The following is a 24,777-nucleotide window of genomic DNA, read 5'->3' as shown; positions in this document are numbered from 1 at the left end:
GATCTGAGAGAGAGAAAGAGAGAGAGAGAGGAGGAGAAGGGACAGTGGCAACAGGACACACCCTAATGTGACTGTGACCTCCTCTATCTCTCTCTCTCTCTCTCTCTCTCTCTCTCTCTCTCTCTCTCTCTCTCTCTCTCTCTCTCGCTCTATCAGGGCGGTGTTAGCACACATGGTGCACAATTCGTCGCTGTCTGATAGAAACCTTGTATCTCCACATTTCAACTATTCATATTTTTTTCGTAAATGAATGCCCTACTTTGTCATTCTAGAGTGTAACACAAAGGTAGCAAAAACAGCGATCTACAAGCTCACAAGCTTGTAGATCTGCTATTTTTGGCTTCATTTATACTTATATCTTTTTAAATAGAAGATTAAGTTTAAGTGAACGTGATTAAGTGTGGGTTTTATAAACATTTAACCAATGAAAAGTATTAAAAAAGAGCTTATGACTAAATAATAACTACATTGAATCCATTGGAACACATGTGGTTCTATTTCCATTTCCTGAAAAGTAACAGTTTTGGACATACAAGGTTTCCACCCGACATGGACGACATGGTGTTTTCATCCAGACAGTGTAGTGACATCATGTAGAATATGTGAGCTGCATAGAAGATCAAAGGGCGGGAACACATTCAGCCCTGTGCTTCTCCTGTTTTGACCATTTCCAATTCTTTTAATGTTAAATCAATTTGTAGCCTACAGCCTGGATGAATAAAAACAACACAAATTATCATTATAATTAACCACTTTCAATCTGGCATCCCTCTTTTGGGCATGTCATTGTAAGTAAAGATTTCTTTGTATTTCTTTTTTTTCTTACAAATTCCAAAATTGCGAAAATCTATAACCTCACAACAAGTGTCAATGCAACGCTTGCACATCAGCTACTTTCACTGTTCATGGTACGACAAAGTATAAAGGGCTTAAGTGGTTAATATAATGTTAGTAGTAGGCCTACATAGTAGTAACAGTAGTAATAATAAATAATAATCTATTTATAATAAATAAGTGTATTAGTGTAAAATGATATATGCTGTGACTAAAAGTTGTACAGCATGTTAGGACCCCAACGGAAACAAGCCCGCAAGGACTTTTTTGGCCGGACCTTTTAGACAAAAGCATTATAAATGTAACTGTGTTGTTTTACATTCTTTTGCCTAATACAAATTTCAATCAATCAATCAATCAATGACAGGACACATGCATGTGCATATGAGCGTACACACACACACACACACACACACACACACACACACACACACACACACACACACACACACACACACACACACACACACACACACACACACACACACACACACACACACACACACAATGAATTGCATGTCTTTCATGCACTAAAGATTTCCTCTTTGTTCCTGTGTTTACAGTTAAAAACCTAAATTATTTAGATATCTGTGCATTGCCCAGCAGTGCACCTGTTTTCTCTCTCTCACACACACACACACACACACACACACACACACACACACACACACACACACACACACACACACACACACACACACACACACACACACACACACACACACATGCCCCTCCTGCACCACATAATTATAATACAGTTTTTATCTCCCACCCTGCAGCACAACACAAAAGACACCAAAAGCCCGCCCCCCTTTCCTTCCTCTTCCCTATCATTGGCTCGGGGAGACTGATGCTGGCAGTGGCCTGTACCAATAAGAGCTGTGCCTGGTGATGTCATGCACCCAGAAGTGTTGCTGCTGCTGATGCTGTTGCCCCGGCGCCTGTATCTGAGGAGCCAGACAGGGTAACCGTAGTTACCACCTCTATCCTCACCAAAGAATCATAGAAAAGAGGGTAAGTCAAAGATACAACCAAATATATGGACAGTACTGTATGTTTCTGACCTAGGAGCAGTGTAGCAAGAAAGCGTATTAGCGTGTGTGTGTGTGTGTGTGTGTGTGTGTGTGTGTGTGTGTGTGTGTGTGTGTGTGTGTGTGTGTGTGTGTGTGTGAGAGACAGGACTAGCAGAGTAAAGACAGGAATGATGCAGTGTGCAGTGTCGCCCGCTGTCAGGAGACAGAAAGAGAGAGAGAGAGAGGGAGGAGAGCGCGCTAGGTGTGCTCACATTCTGTGTAGTCTGTGTCATTTATTATTGATCCTCCATCTGTGCCATAATGCAGCTTTACTCCTGCATGCTAGAGAGATACTGTGTGTGTGTGTGTGTGTGTGTGTGTGTGTGTGTGTGTGCTGCGTGCGTGTGTGCGCGCATGCGCGTGTGTGTGTGTGTGTGTGTGCCCGCGCGCATGCACGGGCATGCGTGCGCGTGTGGGTGTGTGTGTGTGTGTGTGTGTGTAAGCAGGTTGCACTGTCAGGTAATGCACATAATGTATGCACAGAAGTTTCTTGCCATTGCATAATGCAACTATTAATCAGGGATCGATAGATCAGATGGGACAAGACAGGTTATTAGTGTTTGAGCCGTTCCACCGTCAGTGTACCCACTGAGATGTTCGTCATGCTGCTATGCTTTACTTTGATGCTCCCTCGTTGTTGACATGTCATGTATCTTTTACAGTACACAGAGCTTGTAGATCTGCTATTTTCGGCACGCAGCAAGGCTCGCAAATGAAGTGTAACTCAAGCTTTAGTGTGAATTAAACTCAGAGACACAAAAAAAATACATTTGTAAACTGTCAGCGTTAAATTAACCGTATCAATTAACCTAGAGGTGGACTGTGTACTTATCTTGTTGTCTTCCTGCATAGCTAGAGTATGTTAATACAATATAAATACATCTGCAGTGCTTGGATGTGGACTCCCTACTCTTCTATTGGGGGATGTAGACCCTGGTATCGAATAGAACACTACTACTACAATACTGTTTGACAAGTAGCCATGCCTGAAGCTCACACGCCCAATATCTCCCCTCTTAGATGAGCAGTAAATATTTGGTTTCCTCTCCGTTCAGTGCCTTATTTTAAAAACTTAGGGAAAAGGACAGCTTGTCCCCACAATCAACCCTGTCCTTGTTAATTGCATTCAAACACAACATGCTTTGCATTAGCATAATACAGTTTGAATTCCACCATAGTCAACAGAGAAACTTACCTTCGATTCTCTCTTGGAAAGTTGATATCTCTTGGGAGTCAGACAGTTTGTCCAGGTCACTGGGGCCATCTGTGGTAGAGCCTGCATAGGAAGTTTCATATCAAAATGTGATATCTGGCCATTAAAAGATCATTTGATACTTACTCTCATAATGACTGCTGGGGATGGGGAAAACTAAATCCATTATGGATTATGTTATTATTTATTGGCTTACACTGGACATAATTTTAGAAAATATATGTTTAAATCTGAAGCATTTGGCAGCAAGAAAACCAGTTTGTACATTCATACAATAATGGAATTCAGCCCTCATTTTCTATCATCGGCGTGCTAAATATGGGTAAATGTGTGTTGTTCTACATTATGGTGAACACATACTGTAGATCTCAGCCCAATTACATTTTAGTGTGGTTTCAATCATTTGGACTATTTGTTTTGACAAATCAAAGGCTCCTTGTTCTTTGCTTTTTAATACTGAAAACAAAACTGCACAGTACGGGTCCAATTTGGTTCCATTGGTACACTCTTGGAATTAGAATAACATTGAGAAATGTACAGTACTATGTGTAGTTGCCATGGTAAGACTAATAGGCTACAATGATGTAACAATCTCAGGCTTAAATCAATGTCTCATTTTAACATTTCTTTTAAATCCCTTAAAACATGCTTTAATTGAAAGGCCTTTCCATAATTTTGATTTTTTATTATTTTTCCATAATTATTTTTCCATAATTTTTATTATTCGATTTATTCCATTCTTCCATGTTTTATTTCTCACCACACATTTTATGGTTATATTAGTGTTTTTATTCTCTTGCTGATTTTATTTTTTAAGTACTTTGCACCTTTGATTTGATATATTTTGATATATTTTGATATTCGTTTTATATATTTCAGCCACAACGTGGCAGAATATCTCTGGCTGGCTTCCTACAGTACATTGAAATCCATGCATAATTGAAGGATATGAGATGTGAAACATTGCCTCACAGCCGGGATGCAGGGATTAATATCTGACTCACCTGCTCCAAGAGTGTACAGGCTGTAGTAGTGGCAGGGTGGCAGGGTGGTGCTGGACCAGAGATTCTCAACCATGTTCATTTCAAGGACCCCCAGTTTGATATGCATTAGACCAGTGGTTCTCAAACTTTTTCATGTCAAGGACCCCCAAATTGACACTTATTAGCCCACGGACCCCCATTTGAAAAGATAAGCCAGGGACCCCCGTAAGATTAGATTTTTACGTCTCTCTAGCAGTGATTCTCTACCATTTTAATTTCAATTTGACATGCATTAGGGCTACGGAGTACGGACCCCCATTTAATGGCATTTATATCTCTGGGACCCCAGTGTACAAATGGAACCAAATGGACCAGTTACGGGTCCATTTGGTTCCATTTGTACACTCTCAGAGTTACAGACCCATAAGGGTCCATTTGGTTCCTATCCATCATTTAGCTGGGGACCCCCTGGAACCCCCTCAAGTACCCCACTTTGAGAACCAATGCATTAGACCACGGAACCCCCCCCCCCCCCCACCCCACCATTTGATACAAGATTTTTAATCTAGACTGTAAAATCAGTGTTAATTTGACTCTGATAGTGTAAAAATGGAATCAAATGGACCCGTAAGGGCCTATTTGGTTCCATTTGTACACTCTCCGAGTTACAGACCCGTAAGGGTCCATTTGGCTCCTACAGATATGAATCATTTAGCTGGAACCCCCTTAAAGAGCGCTTAGACCCCACATTGAGAACCAGTGGTCTAGACCGTCCTGTAAATGAGTGGTTTGTTCCCTACAGCATCTAATGAGTGATCGGGTTTGGCTCGACGCCTAAAGTGTACATTTACCAGACTCAGCTAGCACACCAGGTGCAAAAGAACAATGCTAAAGTGTTGTGTAAGTATAGTGAAAGCGGAAGCAGAACAAAAACATGGAATGATGGGGCACATCGGTGGATAATAACGTAATAGCAAATAATATATCCCTGGCTCAGTTCCAGCCGGAGACCTGTGTTGCATCATTGAATGTCCTTGTCTCTCTGTCCTCAGGCTCATGTCTCTCTGCTATGCTACAGAAAAGGAAGGGGAAAATGTGTCATGAAACTATTCTCCAAGTGTATTGTGGCCTTTTTACAACCAAGTTCATTCCCTCTGCAGCATTCGCTCTCTCTCTCTCTCTCTCTCTCTCCCTCTCCGTTTCTCTATTGACAAACGCAATGGACAGCTTACCCCTGCAGGAAACATTTCACTGATCAGCAACCTGGGTGCTTTCACAAGATGAGGAGAGCAGGTGTGTGTGTGTGTGTGTGTGTGTGTGTGTGTGTGTGTGTGTGTGTGTGTGTGTGTGTGTGTGTGTGTGTGTGTGTGTGTGTGTGTGTGTGTGTGTGTGTGTGTGTGTGTGTGTGTGTGTGTGTGTGTGTATGCTTGCACGTGTCTACGTGCAAGCATGTTCTTCCAGGTGTCCTTTACAGTAGAAAATGGATGTTATTGCACCGGACACAACTGAGCGGTAGTGCGTTTACTGTGCGTGTGCGTGTGTGTGTGTGTGTGTGTGTGTGTGTGTGTGTGTGTGTGCATGCAGTATGAGGTTTTTTTTTTCATACACGTCCTTGTGTGGTCGTTCCTCTAGGGGGGCATGTCAGAGGAGTGAATGCACTTAATGAGACTTCTCTCTCTCCCTCCCTCGCTCTCTCTCTCTCCTTCACTCTAGCTCTCTCTGTCTCAGGCAGCCATTTTCACATAGTGAACTATTGCATACAGTTTAGTGGGCTTCTTCTCTGATGTAGTTTTATTTTTTTATACTACTATCATTTGTACAATAAATACTTATAAATACAGTCTGTCTGTCTGTCTGTCTGTCTGTCTGTCTGTCTGTCTGTATAGGAGAGAGCTTCTTCTCTGCAGGTTAAATAAAAGTTGTCTCTATCGAGTCCATGAAGGCCTGCATAGCAGAGGAGGGACAGATTTACAGCATCCTTCACATGTACATAAATTCAGTGCTGACTGGGCATACCATCTAACATGGAGGAGAGAGGGAGAGAGGGAGAGAGGGAGAGAGAGAAGGGAAGCAGCTGATGGGAGTGGTTACACTTGGCTTTGATTTTTGGGCTCTCTCCTTCCATCTCTCTCTCTCTCTCTCTCTCTCTGCCTAGTTTGCATCTCTCTCTCTATCAGCTTTGCTCTTTGCAGTGTCTGAGCAGATTTAATTTGCTTTACTAGCGTGAATCAACATATAACTGTTAATATACTCAAGATATACATTTTCTTTGAATGATATTGTAATGCTCTGATGTTAAAGCTACAATCCTAGACTTATTTAAATGAATTAAATGTTATTTTAACCAATCTGTACATCAGTACAATATAACTTCTACTACATCTTCAGTGGCTGGAGGTGTTCTGCCTAGCCTAAGCTTCCATTGAGACTTTAAAACCCTGGTGTTGGCTAGAAGGGACACCTAGATTTCCCTCTCCTCTCAAGAGGGCCTTGGACATTGTGGATTTGTTTTGACCTCACTGGAGTTCTGGTATTTGGTTAGAGCTAATGTCCCCTGTTCATTCACTGTCCTAATCTATTTCCTGACGTTAACCACTAAATCCTTATATACTTTGTTGTACAATGAATAGCAAAAATAACCGATCTACAGTACAAGCTCAAAAAATGTCACATCATGATTCATGCCACGTGAACTTGATTGTCAGACATTTGGGGGAATTGTCTTACATTTTGGAAAATCTTTGGACATTGATTGGACATAATAGCATGCCCAAAATAGGGATGCCAGGCTTGCTCCTACTTTTGTCAGAAAGAGATAACACTTCTGTCCTGACTAATAGTTTACTATTTTTGCTTGTAAAAAAAAACCTCAGTGTTAATTTAACCATTTGTAACTCAGAGACTCTACAAATGACAATGCAATTTATTTATTTGTTTATTTATTATCTCGGCCAGTCCGGAACAGCTAGGAGGCGGAGATTATGTTTTTGCCCCTGTCCATCTGTGTGTCTGCGTGTATGTCAGCTAATATCAGGCACGTTGGACCGATCGGTGTGAAACTTTGCACACACACTCCCAGTAGGCCAAGGAAGAACCTCCGATGTCGGCCTCATGGGTATATGGCTATAATATGCCACTTCACATTTTGGCCTGTTACTCTTGAACCGTAGGTTATACAATCAATCCAGGATTCCGTGCATCATGACGCAACTCCCAATTCTATATTTCATTAAATTCTAATTTTTCTCTCATCTTCTTTCTCCCTCTTTCCTCTCCGTTGCTCTTTCTCTTCCTGCCTCTTTCTGATTGTGTTTCTACCCCTCCCGCCCCTGTCTGTCTCTCTTTCCTTTCAGAGTCAGAGTGAGAAGGATCCTCAGTTTCCCTGGCGTGACAGAAACACTGCCAGACACACAGACAGACAGACAAACAGATTGAAAGACAGACAGACAGACCCTGAGACAAAATGACCCTTGCAGGTAAGTGCAGTGACAGCAGTCAAATGAACCATCAGCACAGACACACGTGCGCCTCTGTCTAAACCCATATCTTGACCATACATAGTCAAATCCTCAGTATTAAGAGTGTACAGATGGAACCAAACTCATCAGAGTTAAGATAACAATGAAGATTGAAGCTTTAACTGCACATGTATTACATTTCCCCATAATTTGTGACCCAAAGATATTAACATCTAATCTTATCTTAATGACTGCATGCATGGAAGAGGTCTGCATTACTACCATTAAATCATTGAGTCATTATAAGACATTTGCATACAAATGTGCAACTTTTTACTAATCATCTTTCTTTTATGGAAGGGTTTTGTTTCCAATTACTGCATATTTAACTCCTCTTCCTGCTTCAATAGAAATGCATCACACATTTTCCTCAAAGCAGAGACTAATTGGTAGATAATTTATTATTGCCGGCAATGCAGGCAATGCAATTATTACTAATGACGCCAATTATTTTCTTAAAAAGAGATTTAGATTCAGCTGTCAGCGGCCACACAAGCTGTGTGTGTGTGTGTGTGTGTGTGTGTGTGTGTGTGTGTGTGTGTGTGCGTGCGTGCGTGCGTGCGTGCGTGCGTGCGTGCGTGCGTGCGTGCGTGCGTGTGTGCATGTGTGCCATAGACTGTAAAAGATGTGTGCTCATTGTCCTCAGCCTACAAAGAGAAGATGAAAGAGCTCCCCCTGGTGTCTCTGTTGTGTGCCTGCCTGAATCCACAGACTGCAGACAAGCCTTCATACAAAGCAGAAGGTGACATAAAGCACATCAGTATTAACTCCATATCTGCTGTAGCATGAAACCTTGTGTGTCAGTTCCTTTCTTCGTTTTAATAGCCGATCTACAACCATACGTGTCGCGATGATGTGAGGTGAGCATGTAGATCTGCTATTTTGAAAATGTTCGAAACAGTTTGATTCTTGATGATGTATTTCCGGGTAGATAACTCCGCCAGCATCACAATGGAGCAGTATTATTCATTAACCTTATTTCTGGAAGACAGAAATAAGGTGTCTTCCAGTTATCACTTATCTATTGTTAATTGACTATTTGAAATATATTATTTTGTTCTAAATATCCACAGGTTGACAAACTACACATAGCTAATGTTCCGGACAGTTTATTTTATGTAGTGTAGATATCCATAGACATTCCACCTGGAAAAAACGCTGTACACGTTTGTTATCTACTGCATTGGTTCTCAAAGTGGGGTCCGGGGACCCCCAGGGGTACTTGAGGGGGCTCCAGGGGGTCCCCAGCTAAATGATGGGTAGGAACCAAATGGACCTTTATGGGTCTGTAACTCTGAGAGTGTCCAAATGGAACGGAACCAAATCCATTTGGTTCCATTTGGACACTCTCAGAGTTAAATTAACATTGATTTTACAATATAAATTGGGGTCCCAGAGATATAAATGTCATTAAATGGGGGTCCGCGGGCTAATAAGTGTCAATTATGGGGTCCTTGACATGAAAAAGTTTGAGAACCACTGATCTACTGATCTGGTCTATAGTGACATGCGTGCTCAAAATAGGGATGCTAGGTTGAAAGTGGTCTTTAAGAAAAAACATTTAGAAATAAAAGTATACTTTGGAAAATGGTCAGTAATGTCAGTAATGCCAAGTATACCATAGTCAATGGGCTAAACCACCGGTATGGTCCTTTAACTTTTACTGAAGCTTTGCGGAGCCCTTTCATGTGCGGAGACTGTGGAAGCAAGGTCCAAGCAAAACTAAATCTGTATTATTCCGAGAATAGGACATATTCTCGGAATAATACAGATTTAGTTCTAGGTTCTTTGTGGGGGGGGGGGGGGGGGGGGGGGGTTAACATACACTGTTTTTGTATGCTTTTTGTTATTGACCTGTTTGTGAAAATATAAAATAAAGAAACCTTGAACAAAATAAAGAATAACAGACCGATTGATTCAATAGGTCCGTTATTTGCCCCTAATCCCTGAATAAAAAGATTATTGTAAAATGACTTATTTTCTGAGAAAAAATACACACAAGTATAACAGTGGTTCCCAAACGTTTTAGCTCGAGACCCATAAGAGACATATGATGTTTCCCCAGGACCTAAACTAGTGAAAATAATCGATCTACAAGCTTGCGACAAGTTGTGAGCTTGTGGATCGGCTATTTTCACTACTTTTTTAATGGAATTTCTTTATTTTTTTGTGAAATGAAATTCTGTTGAATATTCAAAATATTCTTTCAATTCTTAAAATGTTTGATTTTTTGTACTTTTTGAAATAATACCAAAAAAAACATAGTAAGGGGGAAAAAATGGTTACTTACTCGTGACCCATACAAATGGGCCCGTGAACCAAACATGTGTCCCGACCCAGTGCTTGGGAAACACTCCTGTATATCATACTGTATATATATCATCATACCCTGACAGATGCCGTGGATTTGGGCGGCTGGTGTGTCATCAAGGACGTGGAGGTGATTGAACTGAACAAACGAGCCTCTGGCCAGGCCTTCGAGGTGATCCTCAAGCCCCCATCCTTTGATGGTGTGCCGGACCTCAACACCTCCATGCCGCAGCGCCGAGACCCCTCCCTGGAGGAGATCCAGAAGAAACTGGAGGCTGCTGAGGAGAGGAGAAAGGTGAGAGGGATGGGCATAAAGAGAGGATAGAAAAAAGGATGACAATAGAGAAGAGGAGAGGAGAGGAGAGGAGAGGAGAGAGGAGTTAGGGGTTAAGGGAGGGACATATAGCTTGTGGAAGGAAAGCAAAAAGCCTAAAGCAAGCAATTAAATATCCATGAATTCATCATTTCAATGTAATGGACGATGGAAGGTGAAAATATGTATTCAGTGCCACGTTTGTTTATTTTTAAGGAGCATTGATGTTTCCAGTTGATGCCAATACCTTTTTGCCATTTTACTCTCCTATGACACCTGTGAAGATAATGTGACCTATAGGTCACATCTTCAGGTCACAGGATAGAAAATGTAAATGTTCCAAGTCGGCCATGTAGCCTGTCTGCTCTTGGCTCCAGACCAGCCTCTGACCATGCAGACTGGCAGCAGATTGATGTTGAGTCAACAACTTCTAGTTTTAAGTGCTTCTTACTCCAATGAGTGTATCTTATTACTAATCACCAAGGTAAACACATTTGCTCAAAACAAAAGATACTGTTAAATCTCTCTCTATCTTTTCCCTCACAAACTTCATCTGAGTGCTGTAGCTCCTCCTCCTGGTCAAAAAAAAGGTACAACAACGTACCTTAAGTGGCCAACAACGATGTTGTACCTTTAAAATTAGGTAAAGGTCCACAGTTGTCACCATACGGGCCATTTAAGTAGCCTGTACCAATGCACAGGGTACTTTAATGACAAATGTACCTTTTGGGTACAGAAATGATACCCATATTCCTCTGTGTGTAGTCTATGAATCAATTATTCAAAAAAGGTCACTTCAAAGAAAAGTTGAGATACTGCACAACAACCTGGAAAGATAAAATGACTAAAAATGTGTGTTGTTTACCAGCTGCTTGCCTCCGTGTCTATGGTCGACTGTACCTCTGTTCTGTGTGTGTCGCCCTCTAGTGCCAGGGGGCGGAGCTGCTGAAGCACCTGGCGGAGAAGAGGGAGCATGAACGCGAGGTCATCCAGAAGGCCTTTGAGGAGAACAACAACTTCATCAAGAACGCCAAGGAGAAGCTGGAGCAGAAGATGGAGGCCAACAAGGAGAACCGCGAGGCTCTGCTGGCCGCCATGTTGGAGAGGCTGCAGGAGAAGGTACAGAAAGTTTTTGCAACATATTTTCTTTTCTCTTGGCTGTAAGTCATTTAATTTTTTTTTCTTTTCTTTTCTGGAGGTCCCTGGCACAAAACATTTTCAGATGGGGGTCCGTGCCCAAATACATATCATTTTGGGGGTCCTTGAAATGAAATGTTTGAGAACTACTGATGTAGATAGGCTACTCCAAATAGAAAATCCTGAATAGAGCTTTTTTTCACTGCTGCCACATTGGCATGAAATTGTAAACACAGGTGTTACCAATTATACTAATTAAGGTTCCATTTCATTCAGGTCCAACAGCTGGTTCGGCTATTGTGCATGTTGGCTGGCTCATATGGCTGCTACTACTACACGAAATGGAACGGAACATTAAACCACAATTACACTTTGGTAGAGGTTTGGGATGTGTAGTAGCCTAGTTACCATGCCATGATGTTGGCCTAACTCCAAATATTGTTAATTTCACTGTAACAGTTGGCTGGTGGCTAAAGGCGCCAAAGAATTGAATTTAAGTCCAAGAATGCAGATTTTTTGTATTTATTTAAAAACACAGATAAAACATTCCCGTGCAGCATATGGCATAATGTACAGTCACAGTTCAGCCTAGGCACTTGATGACTTGAATAACCACAAAAAAATAAGTCTGGCATAAAATAGAAAATGTTGTTTTTTTCCCAAAGATATAAAAGGAAATACTCTCCCATGAAGGGCACTGGCAGCTCTCCCCCAATTGGGTGCTTCCACACATGAGCGTCAACTTGACGCCCGGAAGTCGGTGGAACCTTCCAAATGAAATGACATCAGTTAGTAATTGGTAAACACTTAACTCAAATAAGGCTAACTACGCTCCAGGAGTTTTCTACACAATGACACTGTTTCACAAATCTAATTCTAAATACATTATTTGAGGCGCCACATCATTCACATGATCATTTAACATTTTAGAGAGCTCTTGAATTAAACAAACACCCCACCTCCTCTACAATACTTGGTATCTTCTCACAATCTAATAGAGGATCACCGGTACTGTTGGAGAGACAGGAGCCAAACAATCATGATTAACTTCAACACCATTTTCAATGAATAGAAATGCTTAAAACCCATGAGTACTTGAGTAGTCCTTGATTGGCCTAATAAATGTAGCCTACAATTGCAGGTAGGTGTGCAATAGCAAACATGAACAAGTTGACAAGTTGAAACATGAACTATTGTCACAATATTGGCAGTTAAATAATGGCGAATTATCTATTAACTATCATTGGTAACACCCATACTTTGTCATGTCAAAAGCCTACCATAACTATGTCTATTTGCCATATTTTATTCTTAAATAAACATTCTGTTTGATAAGATTACTTTTGGCATTCCCAAAAAAAAACTTCTGGAACATTTCCATTTTTATCCTTGTTGACATTCATGAATTTTACATGGGGTAGAGTTTTTATATTCTTGCTCAAATGTTTATTGTTCTCTTCTCTTTCAAGCTAAGGCTTTCACAAATGCAAATGATGTTACTGATGTTACGATTGTTGTCTCTTGTGTCTTGCAGGATAAACATGCAGAGGAAGTGAGGAAGAACAAGGAAATGAAGGAAGAAGCCTGCCGGTAGACAAGTGGAGCGAGGGAGTAAAGGAGGAAGAGACAGGGTGAGAGAAAGAGAGTAGAGCTGGGGGTTTTTTTGTCATGAATTAAAAAAATGAAAAAAGGAGATCAAAACAGTGCAGGAATCAAAAGTACTTGAAAATAAACCCAGGAGAAAAGGCAAGGTTTTGTGTTTTATGTGTGCTGTAACGATTCTACAACAAGTTGTATAAACTCTTCATGGAGAAACTCCAAAACAGTCTTTGTTTTTCTAAAGGAGCGTGGGGGGTAAAGATTCATAAGTCGTATGCCAAATCCACAACTGTTGCTGGGCAAAAATGCGACATAGTAAGTTATAAATTAGCCTTAAATAATTTACACAAAAAAAGGTTCAGTGTAAGATTTTTAACAGAGAGGAGTCTATATGACAATTGAAGAACAGTTTAGAGCTGAGTCAGAGCAGAATGTGGGAACTGTAAATGACAAGTGCATAATTTCCCCAATTCTGGTTTAACAAGACAGTAACAATGAAAATGGATGGTAAATTATGGTTGTTATACAAGACATTACTGAGCATGTGTAATAAATTATTTTTCTTTAGGTATCACTTAATTGAACAAGCCATCAATTCATAGATCTTCAGTGAGAGGAGTTGACTGTTAGACCCAATTTTGTTTCATGTTGTTACTGTCTAATTACACTTTAATTAGGAGGAAAGGGAATTGTAAGCTAACGCAGTGATTCCCAAACGTTTTAGTTCCAGCTTTTTATCTAAAGTGTTACCAAGAGTGACTTTTTTTTAGTTTTGGAGAAATGATGTGCATGAGGAACCGTAAAAGATGTAGTTAGAAAACCTGTTCAGTCATAGCTAATGTGGTTACAGTCTCAGAACCCTTCAGCCTCTGTTTCAGATAGGCTACAGTAGTACTTTCCAGTAGACACTAGACACTAGACACACACACACACACACACACACACACACACACACACACACACACACACACACACACACACACACACACACACACACACACACACACACACACACACACACATACTGTATGCACAGTGCACACACTCATACAAGCATACAAACATATACAAACACGTGCACTTACAGAGATAAATACACAAACACACAAATATGCACCTGCACACACAATAGAGAAACAGACATTCACACAAGGCACAGGTACAAACACATACACACTCGCTCATACCATTCTGCCATTTCCCCTAGTTCCGCTGACCGCACGTTAATTCTTTGCTGCACTATTTTTGGATTGTACAGTTTACCTGAGGACATGAAAACGTAGATTGTTAGGTCTGGCATCTTAGCAAATAATTTATGAATGACAAATGACGCATTAGATTAGATTTTTTGTTCCACAGTGTTTAGGCGAGAATTAAAAGTGAAATTAAACCACTACAATGTAAGCTTGAAACATAAGGAGCTCTGCTGCGTTTTGCCTTTTGACAGAAACTATAGAAACCTTTTAGATTATAATTGTAGCATAGTGCAGTAGTAGGATATGAAAGGCATTTTAGTCTGTTAGATTTAGAGCACTGACTGCACTCTGACTTGAAGAAGCACAACTCAAAAGCACATACAGTAACCGTACACATAAAATACATTAAGTGCAGTTAGATAAATGTACAACAACAGGCAGACAGATCACACATGGAGGCAAAGAATTCAACATAGAGTAAATTCAGCTGTCAGAGATGAGGAGGTTGGAACGTCAAATCGTTTTCTGTTTTTTTCTGACTCGCCAATAGTTGCACTTTGCTTTTTAGCATGTGTCACTGTAATAAGGAATAAGAGGAATTCCTACAAGAAACACCTGGATAAGGGGAAAGACAGAGAGGGAAATGGATCAATTGGTGCTGAAATTGGAGTTTTTGAGTCATACTGACTTGACTGTGATGTCTAAAACGTTTGCACTGTAATTAGGGAGCTGTACTTTGGGGTTTGTATTTGCTGTGTCTGTGTGTTGATGTGTCCTAAGGACTGAATTGACTGTCTCTGTTCGGCATGGTCAGTAAAAAGAAGCTTGACTGAACTCACAGCTTCGCTCTGGTTGTCATTATTTCTCACTTTGTAGTTTGACGTGTTCTCTCAAGAGCTTGATTTGCACTACAGTACATTACACACCGTTGCTGTCGGGCTGAAACCTTGTATCTCCATATTTCAACTGTTTATGTTTTTTCCTAAATGAATGCCCTGCTTCGCCATGTAGAGTGTCACACAAAAGTACCCAAAAAAATCACAAAATGTCGCATTGTGAGCTTGTAGATCAGCCGTTTTGGCAATTTTTTCTAAAGAATTTGAAAGTAAAAGTGTCTTTGGGTTTTATACATATTTGACCAATGACATATTTATTCATATATATTTTTGTTGAATTTATAATTGTTTTATTAAATAATATATTATATACCATGTACATGTTACATACCATTATGTCCCAACATTTCAATTCCATTTACATCAACTGCCCTGAGAAGCTCAGAAATGATTGAAACATCTCTTTGGTTGGACAGAATAATACATCACTTAAAAAACACTTGAATTTGCAATGTAAACCAATGTCTTCATCCCAGCATCATGCATGTAGTACGATACTGGGCTTCACACAGGTGCAGCCCACCGCCACTGTTTCCACACCGAGTCTGAAGACATATGTCCTCCCTCTCTTCCTGCCTCCACTGTTGACCCCATTTTGACGTTTTTTGACCCTGTGGTAAGGGATGATAAAAGTAAATTAAGCATTTTGGGAAGATTTCCCCCAAAAATAAAAATAAAAGAAATCTAAAATTTCCCTCCAAATATCAAATCATTTTGAAAATAGCCAATCTGCTATTTTTGCTATTTTTACATAACGTCGTACAACAAAATATTGCTTAAGAGGTTAATGTACTGTATCCAATCAGTGCTCTTTTCATTATAAATCATCCAAATGGGGACAATTAGAGCGCTAATAGCATGCAGGACAAATAACAAACCCAGGACACAAACAGGGGTAGCCTGGGAAACAAAACAAACAGTTCTTATTCAGTATCTAACTTTGTTCCAGAATGACGTTTAAAATTAAACCAGGGCAGCTTTTTGTCGTTGAAATGAGGCTGTTGAAATGAACGCCTTACTTGCGGAGGACCGGGAATTGGTAGTAGATGGGTTTGGCCTCCAGGCTCATATCCTCTTCTCCGTTCTGGACGGTCAGACAACCGGAGGTCAGACAGTGGGCATGGAAGATCCTGTTCGGAACCCGAGACGCATCAAATGTTTCCCTGGAGAGAGAGAGAGAGAGAGAGAGAGAGAGAGTAGAGGGGAAAAGAAAGGTAGAGAGGCGGTTTAAGAAGTAAAAATCACAGATAAAAGGTTTGAGGGAAGGAAGTAGCAGAGTGGTGGGGGTAAGGGGCGTAAAGAGAGATGGAGAACTAACCGCTCAATATTTGACTGCATGCCATCACCTCAAATACACCTGACTTATTCTCTGCCATCACGACATGACCTTATGATAATCTATTGTTGTTTCCTATTCAAATACACCTGACTTATATTCTGCCATCACGACATGACCTTATATTAATCTACCGTTGTTTCCTATTCAAATACACCTGACTTATATTCTGCCATCACGACATGACCTTATGTTAATCTACTGTTGTTTCCTATTCAAATACACCTGACTTATTCTCTGCCATCACGATATGAATTTATAATCTACTGTTGTTTTCTAATCATTATCACTACTTTTCTTTTATCATTAGTGTTTAATCATTTTATTTTACTTTATCTTCTTTTGTGGATGACATTTGTCAATGTAATTTACAGTAGTTTGTTTTCTTCAGGCCTTAAAAATTCACCTGTATTGTTCAGAATTAAATTACGATAATAATTGATTATTTCATTATTTCCTTCATGTTAGCATATTAAGTGTCTCTCACCTGTAGGTCCAGGGTGAAAGAGACATGTTAGCGATACGTGAACTGGAAATGCTGAAGAATCGCTCCCTCTGACCGATGCCTCGCTCCAGCTCTACTAAAACCCTCCGTCCTTTCCTGGCACTGTGTGATGATGCCATTAGCAAGCCCAGTGCCAACAGAGCTCTGATTGCCTACACACACAAGAAACCAAACAAGGTCAACATTCTGTATGAAAAACACCATCATTCACAGACACCTTAAAACCGGGAACGCATCTCTGTCATTTTAGATTTCTTTGGCTATTTTTTTGAAAAATCGTGAGCATTTTTGCAAATCTTTGAATATATATATATTTTTAAAGTGAACATTTTAAGTTTTAAAAAGCTTATGTTGCTATATCAGTGGTTCCCAAACTTTTTTCATGTCAAGGACCGCCAAAATTATATGTATTCATCCCCCCCCCCCCCCCATTTTCAAAATATTTTGTTCCAGGGACCCCCAGATGCAAATATTTGAGTTAATAATTTTCAGGATAAAAAAAAATATAGCAGATCTACAAGCTCACAGCAAATCTAAAGTGACACAGATGCGTTCCCGGAAAAAAAGTACAGCTCAGTCCCATTTCACAGAAACCATATCCTAAACCTCTCATAGGATATATTATATCCCTAATGTTTGTGTAGTATTTAGATTTTCTGTTTTTCCAAATGTATTGTTTTTGCCGTGGTGTGGTCTCATTATTGTAAATGAGAATTTGTTCTCAATTAACTTGCTTGGTTCAAGATCGGTTAAATATCAGAAAAGGAGGGAGGCACAACTCTCATACTCATATTAAAGCTGCACTATGTAACTTTCCTCTTCTACCCTGGATTTTGAAGTCCCTGAAAAGTTTACCATTGAGCTAATAGAGCCTGCCTGCTTGCTCAGGGGACAAATTGAATCTAGATCATCAGGTCAAAATTCTTGTCAGATCCTGTGTCTAGGTGAGACATGACCTTTGACATGATCTAAATGTCTCAATAGAAGAGTAGGGAGACAAAATACAACCACCTCAATTGTATAAGTTATATTGTATTACTCTACTATCAATATACTCTAATATTATACTCTACCATACAGATTTGCATTTCATTCATAAAAAGCATAGTGCCGCTTTAAAATAGGATTAGATATTGATTTTTAAAAAGGTCATGTTTTGGTTGGGCTAACCATAACATTAATCTGATGAAATAAAATAAATACATAAAAAGATAAAAGGAAAATAAACAATAAATATATCTTATTGTATCATAAAACATTACTAGGCTTTATCATACATTTAATAGCACAGTTAATCATTGATATAGCTGCAGAAAGAGACCCAACTCACCCAAAGCATGCTGGTGTGTTGTCTGCTCTGTAGAGTGCAACACTGTGCTACGGCTTCATCCTGCCCTTGTATGGGTGTGTGTGTCTTTATGCAGCCAAACCGTGTGTGAGTGTGTTGTATGTGTGTGGTTTTTATGCAGGCAAACTATGTGTGTGTAAATTGTATGTGTGTGTGTGTGTGTGTGTGTGTGTGTGTGTGTGTGTGTGTGTGTGTGTGTGTGTGTGTGTGTGTGTGTCTTTTAATGCAGGCAAACTGTGTGCAAGTGCGTTGCATGTGTGTTTTTATGCAGGCAAACTGTGAGTGAGTGTGTTGGCAACACCCAGCACTGCATTTCCTCTTTGACTGTCTCTGATCTGAAAGATTAACATTTTGATACACAAGACACACAACACTTTCATACTTTGTCTCTCAGTTGTTTGTTCCTCCGTTCTTTCCTTGAACTTCAGTTCTTTTCTTGGTCCTTCTTTCTTGAATTGATCTATCTACACTATCTATTGTTCTTTCCTTTATGAAATGACAATCATAGATCATGCTGTGTTACTGACTCTTACTGTACATGCAGATGAATCGTGAAAGTAATAATGTGAACAACTATCCTATTGTTTAATGCACTGTACACAGAGCAGCGTCTGCAGTCTGCAATCTGCAGTTAATGCACTTTAATACAATACACATTTGCACTGTCAATACAGCTGAGCTGACCCCATTGTTACGGATCATAGTAGTATACCCAATGGAACAATAACAATAATTTCCCCCATGTGTGCTTGTGCATGCCTGCATGTGTGTATCAGACAGGCAGTCGCCCGCCCCTGACTGCCTGTCTGGGGTCAGAAGCACCCTGGGTGTTGTTGAACAATGGCCTGGACAGGTCACTTTACAGCTTTTACACGCACACATATGTTTATAACAAGTAAGTGGCCTTAAGGAATCCGAGCTATGTGACTAATAGGTCAGGAGCCTATCTCGTTTCCTTTGCGTGAGGCAGCTTGATTTACAAGTACACTGCTTGGACATGACGCTAGTTTGTCGCAGGGACTTACCCTCTATCCAACCCTTGATGCTGCTGAGTGTCAAGCAAGGTGGCGTTTAGGTAACCTCCCAATCTCAGGGCAGACACTCTAACCATAAGCCACTGAGCTGGTACACAGATGTACTATATATTACAGATGTATAATATATATAGACTAAAGTGCTTGAAGATGCTGTGTGCAAGGTCCTTACTAGTAGGTTATAAACATCTATTACACAGATGTGTATAATAGATATTTGAAACATAACACTAAGAACCTTGCGCATAGCACCTTCAAGCACCTTAAACACTACGACAACAGACAAACTGTATTCTTCCTTGATTATAATAATATTATTCCTTCTATATTATTATTAATGCTGCTACAATGTAAGAGGAACATAATAATTTGACTCTTATGTACCAGTACACAAGAAGACCTTAAACCTTGTTGGAATGTACGTGTATGTACGCGTGTATGTACGCGTGTATGTACGCGTGTGTGTGTGTGTGTGTGTGTGTGTGTGTGTGTGTGTGTGTGTGTGTGTGTGTGTGTGTGTGTGTGTGTGTGTGTGTGTGTGCGTGTGTGAACTCACAAATGGATGACCCTGATGATACTTCTGTACGGCACATACTGTTACAATGGGTGAAAAAGCACCTAGGTCCTCTGTGAATTTGTTAAAAAACAATACGTCTGACATTTCCAAGGTGAGAAAAAGCAAGTTTCTTCACTTGAAAAGTTGTAGGTAACTGGGGCAAGAAAATGCAACCCAACCCAACCAGAAATCACAGACTAAAGCACATCAGTTTGCTCTGATGCTCAAGGGGTCTAAATGAGGTCGTCAATAGAAGTATTAACATGCAAAGAGAGACACTCTCTCAAGTTTACAAAGAAATCATCGATAGTGCTTCATTTTTGTTTAAACATAATGTTGTGGTTAGGTTTCTTCTTCTTTTTTTACCATGAAAAGCAAAACAAAGCTTTCCAGAATGGTCTGTAAAGCAAGCAAAATCACTGGGAACACATACTGTAGAATCAACTGTCAGAAAAAGTCAAACCTCTACCTCCAAGCAGTCAAACGGAACACAAACAAAATCGACAACCCTATTCACCCACAGCTCATTTGAATGTTTGCATATTTGTAGGTTGGCCAGACAAGGTCCCACATGCAAATAAAGACACTTTTGTAAGTCTTTTATCCCAAATGCAGTCTCAGTTTTATATCCGAAGCCCTGAAACGTGACTAAAGCATCTTTTAATAGTGCAGTGTATTTTAGTGTTGATTGATTGATTGATTGATTGATTGGTTGATTGATTGATTGATTGATTGATTGATTGATTGATTGATTGATTAAATGCTTTATTAGTCAGAAATGTAGACAACACAGAGGTACAGTAAGACATTCAGGCTAAAAGGATAACACAAAAAAGACATGGGGACTTGTTTCCATTGTGGTCCTATGTATTCAATTAATCAACATAGCATAGATAGATTATTGTGATGCCTGTTTTATTGTATCTGTAATCAAGCTACATTAGGAGCCGAAGAAAAGATTAACTGTTTAGCTGTTTGTGCCACTGGTCATAGCAGAGCACTGGTACTACAAATTAATTGTAGGATATGTATTCCTTATAATTTTGAAATATATAATTTTTTTTACTCTTAACTTTTTAAAAGTTGCATGTGCTTAGTGCGACTGTAACTTAAATGGACAATTTCTTATTTTAATTTTAGCCATTACAGTAAGCTGACATCCTTTATAGCGGAACATGATATAGAAGCAACCAAAGAATCAATTCCTAGATTACAACCAACAGAAAGTGGTGTAAGGTCAGACACAAAGGGTTCAGATGCCACTCTACAACATTTGTATTTGTGATCGATTCGAACAGGTTGTTAATTGCATGAACTTGGTTCGCCTAGTTCCTGGTAAGAAAATTAAACTAGCTGTACTCATTACATTTAACATTAAACACACACTGAACTGGTGAACAATTATGGAGAATGTAGGTCAATTAAACTCTTAACGCCTTCTCCTTGACATCAATACTCACCAAGCATAAACTCTCAGAATCAGTCACTATTGAGTCACCATATGAATGCAGACAAAAAGATAAGATCTCTCATTGTCATTGTCATAAACAAAAGCGTATGAACTGGTGCAAGTATTGTGATCTGCATTTCACATAAACAGGTCTTTCACTTTTCAAATCACGATTGCCACATATTTAAATAGAGTACAGTATTATACAGTGGGCTACAGGTACGTATGTCATACATAATTGTTTGCGAGACTGTTATATGTTTCATTATGATAAAGGTACTTAATGAACTAGAGAGTTGAGGCTGAACACCCTGGAATTACAAATGAAAAACCCACTGAACCAAGAGTTCAATACAGGGAGGAATTATGTTGTTGGCTTCTCTCTCTCTCCCACCCCATCCATTGCTACGTAATGTTATGCTAAACTGGTTGATAGTAACTACAAGGTAATTAACCAAACAGGCGTCTGGATGTGTCCAAGGGTTTTGTCTCGTATCCTAGCAACATGAACATGGTCCCTGAAAACTAGTTTGGTTGTCAACACACAATTAACCACTGACCGGAGTCCCGCAAGGGTCTTTACAACACCCTCTACTTTTTTCTTATGTAGTTACTGTAAGAGAGAGACTGAGGGAGGCAGGCATAGGTTACATCTTGACTGGAGCTGATGAGTCAGTTCTGTGTTTACAGAACTTGAAACCTGGCCTGCTGCTGCTGGTGGAAATGCTCGCTCCATGTCTGGCCCGCCGTACCACTGGGTCACACAGGGTAGAATCGCATGCGGTCTTATCTGTAGGTTGATCCAAACCACAGCTACGGTTATCATACAAATCAGAAATTTCAGGTTGACTGCATGCATGTTTTTTGTCTCCGCCAGGCCGACAGGCATGGCGAAGAAGACTATGTTTTGCACCCCGTCCGTCCGTCCGTCCGTCCGTCCGTCCGTCATGATTGGCTAATCATGACGATATTTTACAGAGTGGTTATTTTGTATCCTTTCTTGTTCACATATGCCTTTTTTAGCGCCACCAGGAGGCCGACTTATGTAAAACCTTTTTTTATTATATTACTCCTTTAGATTTTATCAAAATTTCACGCAGATCGGTACACATGATCTCTATAGTCATGTGATCAAGACGGATACCTTTTTCTAGTATGTGCTGTGTTTCTTCTGTTCCTGTGTAGGCGGTCAGGCTGGCAGAGGTTGTGTCAGGAGGATGAGCTACACCTGAATCCACTGAACCCTTATAGGCTTGTTATGGAAACCCCTGTGCCATTAGTGTTTTCCTCTGGTCTCAGTTCTCCCTACATGTCTCAAAACCAAATTTTTATGCAATCTCACAAGTGAGGACAGAGGGTTGGACTGGTCAGGGATCCTGTTGCAAAGAAGACAGTAACTAGCCCCAAACATGAATTCACACAAAGAAGGGGCAAATGTTGAAAATGCAAGCATGTTTATACAACTGGCCAACACCTTTATCTTGGAGTACAGCACAAAAGAAACTGCGCCTTTGTCTGAATGCTATTATAGACAAGACCAAGAATTGTTTCTGGAAGGCTTAGAAAGAATGGCATATACATATTAGTAATTTCATATTTCCCACCACAGGCTCTGTGCATAACTGTAGTCCTGGGGATTCCTGAAGATGGCTGATGTTTTCCATAATACGACATTATCTTCACTGTATGTTTATTATGTAATATCTTATAGGGCCCGTTAGGCTCCCTAGCCTTTGGTTAGAGAGACTGCAAAGTCCATGTAGAATGGTCAATGATGAGAAAAAGATGTTGGATAGGACTCGTGTACACAATCAAATGTGTAAGGTTAGATTGTGCATATAGGGCCTATATAACTGCTGGACTTACTAACTCAAGTCATATGGCTGAATACAAACTGCATTCATTGTATGCTACCCAGGCCTAAATAAAAGTACTTGAAGGACCATTTGTATTATCCCCTGGCACTCCGGGGAGCACATATCTCACATAGGTTGGATTGCCTACCCAGGGCAATCCAAAAAAAAATCTTAAAGGCAGGGAGAGTTAGCATTTACATGACATCTGGTGCAACTTTTTTCATTTATGGCTCCCCCTATGGGTAAAGGTGAAAGCGTTTTGTTGAGGTGTGCTCTATAGAGGGGCCTCTATTGAGTCCCTCAACATGACAGAAGAGCAGAGACATATAGAAAAATCTAATCACTGATAAATATATTCATACAATTTCAAACATACTGGACAACTAAAATAACAAAAAAACAACATGGGCACTGTAAATGGAACCTGCAGGTCCAGCTGCTATTCAGTCAATTTACGAGATTATCTATGCACAGCACGCACACGCACACACACACACACACACACACACACACACACACACACACACACACACACACACACACACACACACACACACACACACTGTTAATCATTGTTACAGTGGCATACCAGTTTCAGGTATACAGTTTTTACTTAATTTGTGCATTAGCACGTGTACCATACCAAGTGTCTTTATTTCACGTGAAGGAAAAAACAATCCCTAGTTTCACTGTTATTTTTACATTTCTGCAATGCTATAAGGCCACACAGTATAGACTGTTTAATTCATGTAGTAATTAGCCTAGTAGATTTCAATGCCTACCTGTAGCCATCTGTTATATACAACAGAACCAATGGATGCAAGTACACACGCTTACCTTCTCCACCTCAGTACACTTGCACATAATATAAATACATGGATATTAATCCCATGGGAAATTCAGTTTCAGCTCCACCCAGCTGAGGGCTGCTCAGAGGCGCTCAGGATATAGTTAGCGTGTAAAGGCAGCCTAATGATTAAATTATGGTGAAACCATGCTGAATACATCCATAAATAAGATGTAACAGCTCAGCTAAGTCAGTGAGTCAGAACTTTATAATCCCTTTAGGGAAATGTATTGTGCAGATGAAATCACAATATTGACACAAACAGTACACAGCAATATAATAAAAAAATCATGAACTTTGTGAACTTTGACAGAAAAGCGAAACAAAAAAACAACAACTTATTAAAACAAACTTTTTTTCACAAGTTTGTGTCATGGAATAAGGTAAATGATATTAATTAACAGTCTAGGGCAAGAAAGACAGGCTTACATACAGACAGACTGAAAAGCATACTGATACAAAACAGACTAACCAAGAGACAGGCAAGTTAACAGACCGAGAGACAGGTGGATAGACAGGACAGAAGGAAGACTGGAGGACCTGGGAGTAGACAGACACAAAAGCAGACCGGCAGACAGACTAGCAGATAAACAGACAGGGAGACAGGTAGACAAACAGACAGAGAAGGAGGCCAACAGGCTAGTTGGTGGACCGATGGGCGGTAAGTTCCAGAGCAGAACTGTGGGCTGGGAACAGGACTAAGAACAAGGCTAGAGGCAGGGCCAGAAAGGGGTCTAGGAATAGGGCTAAGAACAGGGCTTGAGACAGGGCTA

The 24,777-nt window shown here is 40.1% G+C and overlaps 2 protein-coding genes across 2 annotated transcripts; one reads left to right on the top strand and one right to left on the bottom strand.

The window, feature by feature from the left end:
- Positions 1–1,808: 1,808 nt before the first annotated feature.
- stmn4 (stathmin-like 4) lies at positions 1,809–13,084 on the top strand. The gene is made up of 6 exons (XM_084082990.1): positions 1,809–1,848; positions 7,457–7,579; positions 8,268–8,363; positions 10,018–10,226; positions 11,172–11,363; positions 12,916–13,084. The coding sequence occupies exons 2-6, from the start codon at positions 7,567–7,569 to the stop codon at positions 12,973–12,975; spliced, it is 570 nt and encodes a 189-aa protein (XP_083939116.1). The 5' UTR covers positions 1,809–1,848; positions 7,457–7,566; the 3' UTR covers positions 12,976–13,084.
- Positions 13,085–15,347: 2,263 nt separating this feature from the next.
- Positions 15,348–18,404, bottom strand: il17a/f3 (interleukin 17a/f3). The gene is made up of 4 exons (XM_084083565.1): positions 18,244–18,404; positions 16,896–17,065; positions 16,092–16,235; positions 15,348–15,683 (listed from the first exon to the last, which is right to left on the bottom strand). The coding sequence occupies exons 1-4, from the start codon at positions 18,250–18,252 to the stop codon at positions 15,551–15,553; spliced, it is 456 nt and encodes a 151-aa protein (XP_083939691.1). The 5' UTR covers positions 18,253–18,404; the 3' UTR covers positions 15,348–15,550.
- Positions 18,405–24,777: the final 6,373 nt, after the last annotated feature.

The sequence above is a fragment of the Gymnoscopelus microlampas genome (assembly GCF_963454915.1).
Source record: "Gymnoscopelus microlampas genome assembly, chromosome: 16".
Taxonomy (NCBI): domain Eukaryota; kingdom Metazoa; phylum Chordata; class Actinopteri; order Myctophiformes; family Myctophidae; genus Gymnoscopelus; species Gymnoscopelus microlampas.
This window is presented reverse-complemented; position numbering and strand designations above follow the sequence as displayed.